We start from the raw sequence: 11,413 nt of genomic DNA, 5'->3' as shown, positions 1-11,413 counted from the left end.
TCAGATCTTCCCAATTTTATTTGTAATTGTGTGTGTCCCTAAAGTTCCATATAGTTTTTGGAGAGATTTTAAAGAAGAAAAGCAAATGACCTTTGAGAGTGTTTATGGTATCAGGTCATCAATCCTAGAGGCCCCCACATGTTAACTTATAATCAGTAACCTTTTGCTGACTTCTGCAAGTGTTAACCTGAGCCTCTTTTTTTTTTTTTTAATTAAAAAAAATGTTGGGGCGCCTGGGTGGCTCAGTCGGTTAAGTGGCCGACTTCGGCTCAGGTCATGATCTCGCGGTCCGTGAGTTCGGGCCCCGCATCGGGCTCTGTGCTGACAGCTCAGAGCCTGGAGCCTGTTTCAAATTCTGTGTCTCCCTCTCTCTCTGACCCTCCCCTGTTCATGCTGTCTCTCCCTGTCTCAAAAATAAATAAACGTTAAAAAAAAATTGTAAAAAAAAAAAAAATGTTTATTTATTTTTGAGAGAGAGAGACAGAGTGTGAGCGGGGTAGAGGCAGAGAGAGGGGAGACACAGAATCCAAAGCAGGCTCCAGGGTCTGAGCTGTCAGCACAGAGCCTGACGCGGGGCTCGAACTCACAAACCGTGAGATCATGACCTGTGCCGAAGTCGGACGCTCAACCAACGGAGCCACCAGGGCCCCTAACCTGAGCCTCTTATGGTGGTTCTGCAGTGGTAATGGGTCATGAGAAACAGTGAGTCTGTGTAAGTGTGTACATAATGTGTGGCTGTGTAGAGGTCACTCTCTTGTCTATAGAAGTGGAGTGGCACACTCTTGCCAGGCCTCACCAGTCTGCTCATTAATGCCAACCCTTCATAGCTGTGTAAGTGGGGAGCTAGAAACATGAAAATCTTAATTAACCTAACCCCAACCTGCATTTTTACTGAATTCTAATCCCACGCCTCATCCTACAAGGGTGATGGCATTCATCTGCCAGGAAATGACCAACAGGTACGTCCAGACTCACCATTTACAGTTGTGCAAGTTGTGCACTGCATAACTCTGAGCAGCACCATTCACATGTATTCATTATAGGTTTTATAGTTATTATGACAAATATCAAGTAAGTGGCAGAACAGCATCTTGAGAAAGTGGAGCCTTTTTCTAATTTGCACAAAGTCTCCATATCTGCTAGAAGTGGGGCTGTTAATAAGTCCCAAGGAGGAGTAAGGAGAGAAGATGAGAAGGAATGGCAAGGAGCATCAGAGAGTGGACTGGACATTCCTCTTTGTGGTAGGATTTACTGCAGACTTCATCCTGCTTGAAGGAGCCTTGCTTTTGTAAAGCTGTGGCTGTTCCTGCCCATAAAACCCCTCTGCAGGAGGAAGATAGCAGCCAGGCCTGAGTCTTCCTTTATATCTGAGGCCACCAATCAGGAGCAGGCCCAACAGAGCCAGATGAAAGCCTTAAATATTCACAAACCAAGATGGCAGAGGCAACTACCTTCTGGGTGCTTTGGAGGGGCCAGGGGAAGGGCAAAGCAGAGACAGACAGGGAAGGCCAAAGAGAAAAATGGCTTAGACTGGCACAGGGGGGCTGCAGTTAGTGCAGGACACTGAGAGCAGAGATGTCAGCACAAAAGATTGGGCCCGCAAGGCCTGGGGTCCATGGACCATCCTAGTATGTGGTATCCCAGGAACTTGGACACCCTCCCTTCCTGTCCTGAGACACAGGCAGAGGAACGTCTTTTGCTTTGCTTTACTCTCTCTCTCATTATTTGTCCTCCTGTAAAATGACTAATTCATTGGCATTCTGTCCCCAGAAAAGTCATCTTCCCCAGCACCTGGAAGAGGTGGGCTAGCAGAGAGGTGCCGTAATAGTGGGAGGGCTCAATGCCACTGTGCCCAGTTGGGCCACCCTGAACTTAATTTGCATTCTTTGCTCGGGAAACTGCTTACGAGGCTTCCCACCAGAGAGGATTATTGAGGGAAAACATAGCAATAAAAAGGCTTAGGAGATTAACAAGATGAAAACATTAGCAAAAAAAATCAGTTCAAAGAGGTTTTCTGTAACTATAGAAGAATAGGCTAAAAAACGAAGCCTTTCCAATGAAAACCTCCCTTTAATAAAGCGCATTTGGCACTCTTGCTACTAATGATGATAACGTTAGCACTTAGCAGTTTGATAAGGGCTTCCAGCATGCCAATTATCTGAGATATATCAAGCCCTGGGGGAGAAGGTCAGTTCTCCTTGCTGACTCTCAAAGGCAGCAGGAGTTCTTCACCCGCCAGCTCCTGTAGGGTGGCAGGGAGCTTGGGCTGCCTGCAGTGGGCTGAGCTTGGCCTGAATTCTCACGGTCTGGGAGGCTTCCCTTTTTGAAAAATTGAGTTGTAATTTGCATATCACAAATTTCACCCTTTTAAAGCGTACAATTCAGAGGTTTTTCGTATATTCACAGAGCTGTGCAGCCGTCACCACTATCTAATTCCAGAACGTTTTCATCAGGTACCCATCAAGCAGTCACCTCCATTCCCAGTTCCCTCCGGCCCCTGACAACCACTAATCTATACTGTCTGTCTCTATAGATTTGCCTGTTCTGGACACTTCATAAATTCCTAAATGGAATCAGATACTGTGTGGCCTTTTGTGTCTGACTTCTTTCATATAGCATAATGTTTTCAAGGTTCATCCAAATTGTAGCATGTATCAGTAGCTCATTTCCTTTTTAAGGCTGTATGATATTCCACTGCCTGGCTATACGACATTTCACTCATCCATTTCCATCTGCTGATGGACCTTGGGTTTGTTTCCCATTACTCATTAGGGGCTATCAGTGAGCTGACCCAATCTCCTTGGTGAGCTGGAGAAGAGGAGCTCATGGCACCTCCCCTATAGAGGTGCCAAGGATGGACCAATGATGCTGTGAAGCTTCTAAGATAGGAGTGGCCAAGTGTTTGCAAATGGGGTTCCTGGAACCCCAGGGAGGTCACATCGGGAGCTGTGCCTTCCCACTGTCTGTTCAGTCAGCAGTGCTGGGAGGCCTTCAGCTAGCTCCCTTCTGGTACTGAGTGGAAGCTTTCTCTGGGCTATAGAGAGCCTTGCACAGCTGAGATCAGGTGGGTGCAGTCCTTGCTTTCCAATCTGCTCCATGTAGAGCATTTATTGGCCTCATATTTGGTGTCATGATAAGATTGTGTTTATAGGGACTAAAAATCCAAAAACCCCTGGTTAGGAGAACGAAGCTTGGGGAACAGCAGCTGACAGCAGCCTTTCTCCCCACCACTGCCAGATAGCACAGATTTTGGCTCTAGGTGTGCTGACTGCCCATCTCCAGGGTGGGTGAGCACATCCTGACTGGAGAGGGCTATTGGGAAGGGTCACAGGAGGCCTCTCTGACTCAGAGTCTCCCGGAGGTTGGCAGGAAGGGGTGGACATCTCTCCTCTGCCTGCCAAACATCCCTAGGGCTGGCTGGGAAACCAGGCTGGAGTAAGGCAATTGGTTAGTACCAGGAGGGCACTGAAGGCCTCCTGGGGTTTTTGTGATGACGTAGGGCTTCAGCCCAAACAAATGGTGGGACAACGCAGCTGCTTCTGGAGCTCCTTATGGGGCTGCAGCCCGTAGGCACACTGAACTAGATCATCACTGTCACACTGTGAAGGACATCTCAGACTGCTTGGGGCTCCAGGCATCATGGAAGCCGTTTGGAACAGGGAGACAGAAAAACAAGCAGGGAATTTTGTTTCAAAAATTCTATTTTTAGAGCAAGCTGGGATATGCTTGGACCAGACTGGGAGATCTAGTGCCGAGAAGGAAAGAATCCAATTCTGTGGCGGGGGGGATGTTGCCACTAAAAGCCATGTCTTGTGTTTCTGACTCCTCCAGCTCACAGTGTTTGGCTAGGACAGCTGCTGTGGTGGAACCTCAGTGTGCACTGGGTGGGTGTCTCTGAGCAAAGATGGATAGCTTTGGTCTCCAGGTCCCTGACCCGCCTCCCAGAAAAGGAGGAGCAGGGTGCTGTGGGTACTAGGTGAAGTATGGCTTGATGAGGCTCCAACAGTACTCTGAGGCCCTCCTCTCTCCCTGTCCCCTGCCTACTTCCCCTGTATCTTTCCCATTACTCCTGAGCTACTGCCAGAGTGTGGACAGCAAATGATTGGTAATCCTTCCAGTCAGGCCATAAAATGCAGGAAGGACCCACTCACCTCCCAGGGCGTGCTCGGTCATACTGAGGCACAAGGACTCCAGCCTATTGTTGATGTCAGGTTCAGTCACAGGAAGCTGGAATTCTGCAAGGGACAAAGGGTTATGTTGGTGACAGAGACTTTGAGAACAAGGAGAAGGTATGTACAGTGCTGTGGGGCTCCTCCCCCCCCTGACCCTGGGAGGACTCCGGGGATTATCAGGGTCAGTAGAGCGGTAAGTTACACCCTGGTTTCAACCAAACTCTGAGTCTGCTAGACGCAGAGAGTCCATTGTGAACATGGGCGGCTGGAAGAAAACTGGTAACTAAAAATAGCTGGTCACAGTCAGTCTGTCCAGCCTCTGTTCAGAACCCTCCAGCAGCTTCCCATCAGAGTAACAGCCAAGCCCCTGCCATGGCCCTCAGGGCCCACATGATCTGGCCTTTATTAACCTCTGCCTGTGTATGGCTCTCTCCTTCCTTCACTCCATCCCAGGCCTTCTTCTGCCCCAGGGACTTGGCACTGCTGTTCTCTCTGCCCACAATGGTGGTCCCTAGATATTTTCATGGCTGTGCTCTCCCTGCCTTCACATCTCTGGCTCTCCTACTGTCTCTTTAGAAAGGACATTATATATGAACAGAACTTTTCTGGCCCTATCCCTTTCCTCAGCTTTATTTATTTTTGTCCACAGCTATCACCAACATCTGATATATTATGTATTTGCTTGCTGCTTGCCCCCAGTTGGATTTTCACTTCACTGGAGCAGGACTTGGCTCTGCTGCTACCTGCGCCTAGACCCGGCACCTGGAACTTGGCGCATTTTTTTTTTTTTAATTTTTTTTTTCAACGTTTTTTATTTATTTTTGGGACAGAGAGAGACAGAGCATGAACGGGGGAGGGGCAGAGAGAGAGGGAGACACAGAATCGGAAACAGGCTCCAGGCTCCGAGCCATCAGCCTAGAGCCTGACGCGGGGCTCGAACTCACGGACCGCGAGATCGTGACCTGGCTGAAGTCGGACGCTTAACCAACTGCGCCACCCAGGCGCCCCGGCGCATTTTTGCTTTGTTACAAGGAAATGGAAACCACAGCATGGCGAGTGCCTCTTCTGAATTCAGGACCGTGCCAGGTGCCCAGTTCTCAAGCGAGACTCAGAGAGGCCAAGTGACTTGGGAGGTTAGCTCGCTAACACAAGAGCCCACAAAGGTCTGATTCCAGAGCTGGTACTGTCCTGCATGCTGCAGCAACTACAGGTGCCTGTCAGTACTCTCAGCCTCTAGCCACTTAGAAGGGCTGAGATGTCTGCTGTGGGGGCTATCACTGCCCAGGACAATGCTGTGTGCATTCTAATCACAAAGCCTCCTTTATCATCTGGACCCTCCCTATCTCCCCAGGCTCCAGTCCCTCATCCTCCCCACCCCTCCTCCTCCTCCTCCTCCTCCTCTTCCTCCTCCTCCTCCTCCTGTTCTGTTGGGGCCCTCACTGTCAGTACCTCCCCCATCTCTCATCCTGGGAAGCTCCTGAGCATCTTTCACTGGCTTGCAGACTTTTTTATTTCCCATAATATACCCAGCCATGGTCTTCTGGCATACTTCATACATGTCTATTGAGTGATGAAAAAGATGGAACAAGAAATAAAAGGAAAGTCTGACAACTAAGAATTGTGAAATCCTATGGCGGGAGTGGGGGTGGGGGCAGAAAAATCAACAATGGGATATGTTCTGGGGGTCTGGGAATTTTAACACTGCCACTGTCTTCATATGTGACCGTAGGAAACTTCTCATCATTGTGCCTTAGCTCTTCCATCTGTAAGTGGGGAAAGGATCCTGGTAGCCCAAGCTTCAGGCCAGTTCCTTGCTCCTTCGAATCTCCACCAGGGGGCACTTGGGGCTGGAGGGCAGGATTACAAGTGAGGTTAGGTTGGTGGTTTAATGGGATAGGAAGTTGAAACCAATAGCTAAACCAAAGTATTTGTTTTCCTTGATCAGCTATACATTTAAGTTTTCTCTGCAATCTGTGTTCCCCATTACTGGCTAATTCACAGGCAGATGTCATTTCCATTGTTTAAAATTCTCAGAGTAAATTGGCAAAATGGATCAATATGAAAAGCACTAGGGAGCAGATAGGGTTCTTTCTGACACAAGTTCCAGCCAGCATCAATGGTTTTGAAAGGCAACTGTGCCAATTTATGAGCAGACAGAGGACGATCAGGCTTCCCAGGAAGCTGGGAGCCAGGGAGAATTGAAGGGTCTTTCCCACCCCACCCACTGTTGCTCTCAGAGTAGGGTCGGGGCAATTAGACAATCCAGAGGGAAGAGTATTTTAGTATTTTCATCCATTCATGTGAAAATCATATGCATGCAAAATTAGCAGCCTTCAGGGTGTGAAATCTATAAAATAGAAACACAGTTTTATATATAGCCAGTTAGCAAATATGAAAAAAAAAACCCTCAGCAATTATAACCATCCATATGCTCATTGTAAAATTTAGTTTACTCTCTAGCACTCCCCTTTAAACAAACACTGTGGAGAGATTTGGATAAATAAAGATGCTCGACATTTGGAGAGAAGTGTTTCAGCTGCAGGATTTCTTGCCAACACGCAGCAAAATGCCATATTCTAAGCCTAGGACTGTTTCAAAAAGGGGGCTGAGAAATGCAGGGCTCTCCACTCTAGAATCTCCAAACCTTAGTGGCTGCTCTTTTAGGTTGAAAGTTGGCATGGTTCTTTTTATCTTTCAGCTCTTCCCTCTGGTGCGCTAGGGTGTCATGACCCTCCCCACCACTCTCAGAGTGGCTCTGAAAAATTCTGAGTCTCAGGAGAAGCCCATATGTTCACACTCCAGAGTTTCCTAATAGTGTGACTTTTTAATTGTGTATTTGATAAAAACAGATCTGTGGCATCTCCCCACACATACAAGACAGAGGGAGACCAGCTGGGTGGATAACAGCTTCCATCTCAGGCTAGAAGCCCTCAGCCAAGTGTGGCTTGGGTGGGCAGAACTCTTAAAGCCCGAGAGAAGCATTTGGGCAGCTCCTGCCACCCAGGTACACAAGAACCAGCAGGCCAGCTCTTGCTGTGGCTGCTGTTAACCCAAGGGCTCACTGCATTTAGCCTGGGCTCCCAGCTGTAATGGACAAGGCAGACGTAGTTTTATGTCTAAGGTAAAAAGGAAAGACTGACTAACTAAGCCTTCTCTGCTGTTGTGTGCAACAGGCCTGTTTCCTTAGCTCAGACGGTATCTCTGAGAACTAGGAATTTTTCCCCTATCAGACCATTCCAGTATTTAGTGAGGATCCCCCGTTCTAGGATGCCCAGGGTTTAGGCTGATGTGGGACTTTTTAATTGTGCCTTTCCAAAAGTCCCATAAGTACAGAGCCTAGTGCTCAGGCCCAGGGTCAAGAAGATTCTGGAAGGGGGGCGCCTGGGTGGCTCAGTCGGTTAAGCATCCGACTCCGGCTTAGGTCATGATCTCACTGTACGTGAGTTCGAGCCCCGAGTTGGGCTCTGTGCTGACGACAGCTCGGAGCCTGGAGCCTATTTCAGATTCTGTGTCTCCCTCTCTCTGACCCTCCCCTGTTCATGCTCTGTCTCTCTGTCTCAAAAACAAACAAACATTAAAAAAACATTAGATTCTGGAAGGGAGCAGCCACCCATTCCTAATGAAGTGCTGCTGTTGGGTCCACCTGGGGGGGTGGGGATGTGGCTTTTCCTTGGCAGAAACCAGCCATCTCAGCTGAGTGTCTGCTATGTGGCACCTATGGTGCAATTCTGCAGCTCTCTCCCAGTCCCTGAGGCTGAGGTAAACAGGCCAGTGTCTTTAGTACTTTATAATAATAAATGGAGTATTCTAGGAAAAATCTCTAGAATCCCAATTTGCCAATGATAGTTAAGACCACTTGTTGAATAACTAGGAAGGCTTCAAGTTAAGTGAGAAGTGGGATTGCTGGGAGGAGAGAAATCGGGGAGGTTGATGAGGATGGGACAGAGGATGGAGACGTGGGATCTGGACTGGATAAAGGGAATAAGGAAGAAAGGGAAACAGGGAGTATGGGAACCAAGCAGAAAGGGAGGGCAGTAACAGAAGGAAAAGAAATCAGTGTGGGCAGGGACACTGATCATTGCAGAGACAGTCGTGGCGGTCATGGCGGGTGACAGAGGAACAGGAGTAAGTCAGTCACACACCCCTGAGTCTGCTATGGGGAATGAAGCTTTTCTCTGGTGGCCTAATTCCTAAACCTGCAGAAGTTTGTGCTGTAGAAATCCTCTGGGACCCACACTTTCATGCAAAGTGATGAGGAGAATATGGTATAAGACAATATTGTACTATCTTGCCCCAGATTGGACTGAGTTTAACTTTCAGACGCAGGAGAACACGGGCCCAGCTGGGTTCTTAGCTGTGATACAACTGATTCATTTACCAACCTCCCTATTATCTGCCAATCCTGAGCAGGACTGTTTGCCTTGGCTTACCAGAAGTCAGAGAGCAAATGTGCATCAGATACTTTAAGTGGGTCCCTGTTCTGGTCACTTCCTCTGCATGGCAGTCCCTTCCGTTCCCCTAATGGACCTAGTGGGTGGATGGTAGTCTTCCTTTCCATACTCTTTCAAAAGGTAGTTCTCTGGAAGGAACCTGAAACTCCCACTGAAGAGGAAATGAATGGTGACAGCTTTGTGCACTGTGCACTGTGCTTCCAGGTGTGCATCATTCTGAGTGTGGAAGAAATACAGTCATGAGCTGGTGCATAGGGGAGGTTTGCTATGGTGAACAGATACATCACATCATGAAATGCTGCCCTGTAAGGCACCTTATTCATCTCCCATCTGGACAGTCGAGCACCAATGGTAGTTTGCACATGGTGTTGTGCAAGGGAAGGAAGAAATCCCCAGAATGTGGCTCTGTGAGGCTGCCTAACCTACCCTTCCCCATACTTTTCTTTTAAAGTTGGCTTCTGGTCCCTCTGCCCTTTCCTGTCAGGCCCTCCAGATGGTTAGGAGCTTTGATGGCCTAGTGTCACACCAGGGCTGTTTTGAGATCCTCTCTGACTGGATCTCAAGGGTTGGCTGAGCCTGGGTCAGCAGGAAAGATCTGCTTCCAAGATAAGGTAATCACTCTCCAAGCAATTTGCAAACGAATTTTCCAGTTTGGAAAACACCCTGCCTTTTGGGGAAACATGATGTCACTCACCAGGCACGACACTTGTTTTGAGCTCAGACAACCCCTCTGGTGAGTTTATCAGATCCCCTCCCCCTTGCTCTGAGAGGACCAGCCTAGTGCTTCTTATTCACACCGGAGGCCATTGAGAGGCAGCAGTCACTTAACGGCTCTCCTGGTTTGTCCTGGGAAACATCTAAAATCTGTCTGTGTAGGAATAAATTAAAAAAACACCCTGACATGGCCTCCTAGGGGTCCACAAATCCTGTAGATCCAGGAAAGACGACATTATCTTGCAGATTCAAGCCAGGTGACTGATCGGTTGATACAAAAGTTGGGGGCTTGTTCTAGCTCCTAGACTTTGGAGACATGTAAAGTCTTCCACCATTTTAATGGAAGTATTTAAGTTTACAGAATTGAAACTTCCTTAGAATGTATTATAGTTTCCAAGATTTACCCATATGGTTTAAAATGGATGCTCTGAAGACCTCTAATGGCCAGGAGGAAGCCACTATGCTATACTGTAAACACAGTTTTCTAAGTATTTAATTTGGGGTTGATTATACATCTCTATTCCATTTTGTGTTCACTACTACTCCTACTTGTGTAAAGATGAAAGCCACTGGCTGCTTTTCAGATTTTGACTCCTTGATATGATACTTATAGTTTAGTCCCGCTCCGCCCCCCCCCCCCCCCCCCCCTCCGGCCACCAGCCCCTAGATCCCTGCCTAGTTAACAAGGATGTGCTGCTCTGGGTGGAAGGGCCCAAGAGACCCCGTCTATCTAGGACAACTTCATCTGGGTCTGGCTATGGCAGTTAGATGGGCCTGCCCTGTGAAGGAGGCTGTCTCCTCAGGAAGAAGCAAGAGTTCTGGTTATGACTTCTGGTCTTGAAAACCAGTGTCTGATCTGTAAGGGGCAGGGATGACCTTGGAGACTGAAGAGGAGCATCCCTCCGCCCATGACAGTGACTTTGTGCAGCCTCTGTTCCCTTTAGCCAGGGATCCTGAGTCATGGCTGTGCCCTGCCTCACCCTTCATGACCATGTCCCAGGAAGAGCCGCCCAGTGTGGGCTGAGTGTGCTAGTCAGGACTTAGGAGTGGCTCCTGCCGAGCACTCACCAGTGTATTTGCAGTCAGGAAATCTGGAGTAGCCCTGTCCCCATGCCTTGGCTATTATTAGAAATGCCAGGGTTCATCAGACCCTTGCTGTAGGTGGGTTTGTAATGCTTATGCTAGAGGCTAATTTAATCCCCCCTTTCCAAAAAAGTTCCCAAGCAGTTTCTGGAATTCTAAGTCTAGCATACAAAGAACATTATTTAGAGACTTCTGGGTTAACTACCAGGAAAACTGAAAATCCTTGTAAGTGGCTGCCTCTGGGAGATGAGACTGTGGGCTGGGAGGGGGAGGGGAAAGGGGCAGTCACTTTTTCTTAAAAGCCCTCCTGTATTATTTGATTTTTTAACTATGGGAATAACAGGCTTCATGGGAAGAGCATGCAAATGATCTTAGCGTCATAGTTGCCCTGAGCATGAGCAAGCGGCTCACAACTGCTCTACAACAGCAGAGGGGAAACAAAAATGCAGGTGGGAGATCTGTATCTACAGACTCAAATAGTCTTCCTAGGGATGGCCCAACTCTTCCTGGTGGGCCTGGTCTTCCCAATTAAGACAGGGAGAATGTGGGGAAAAAGAGAGGACTGAGGACTTGGAAGAGAGCCAAAGGAAGGGATAAGAGCTTTAGAATGGAGCAAGGAGGCTACAAGTATATAGGGATTGAAGGAGAGGGAGAGTGGTCAGCTATGCTAGGGCTCCTGTGAGGCTATGAGGTGGCTGGGCTGCAGTCCCAGGACTGAGGTCAGGATGAAAGATCTCCTTGTACCCAGCATGTCTCCCAATATTGTCTAGATTCTCTTATTGGGAATGGATTACACATGATTCTGCACCAAAACAGAGACTGGGACTAAATGACCTAGGGAGAAGACCTTCGGAGTCCCTAAATTTTATCAAATATTTCTTCCCAGGAAGTTATAAGTATCAAAACAGAGAAAAGGAGCTTTAAAACAAAAGTATGCAAAGAGGAGAGGTTCTAGAAGTCAAGAAGCAACCTCAAGCAAGCATCTGGACTGTC

At 48.1% G+C, this 11,413-nt stretch overlaps 2 protein-coding genes across 10 annotated transcripts in view; one reads left to right on the top strand and one right to left on the bottom strand.

Moving 5' to 3' along the window:
- Nucleotides 1-11,413, bottom strand: part of SAMD4A (sterile alpha motif domain containing 4A) — a 214,267-nt gene that overhangs the window by 6,013 nt on the left and 196,841 nt on the right. For all 7 annotated transcript variants that reach the window (XM_058740670.1, XM_058740673.1, XM_058740671.1 and 4 more), the window contains one exon: nt 4,152-4,235. In XM_058740670.1, coding sequence (XP_058596653.1) covers nt 4,152-4,235 — 84 coding nt within the window. The remainder of the gene's footprint in view (nt 1-4,151; nt 4,236-11,413) is intronic.
- The window catches only part of GCH1 (GTP cyclohydrolase 1), a 155,413-nt gene that overhangs the window by 100,083 nt on the left and 43,917 nt on the right, over nt 1-11,413 (top strand). The window lies entirely within an intron of this gene.

Source organism: Neofelis nebulosa, chromosome 7 (genome assembly GCF_028018385.1).
Source record: "Neofelis nebulosa isolate mNeoNeb1 chromosome 7, mNeoNeb1.pri, whole genome shotgun sequence".
Lineage (NCBI taxonomy): Eukaryota > Metazoa > Chordata > Mammalia > Carnivora > Felidae > Neofelis > Neofelis nebulosa.
This window is presented reverse-complemented; position numbering and strand designations above follow the sequence as displayed.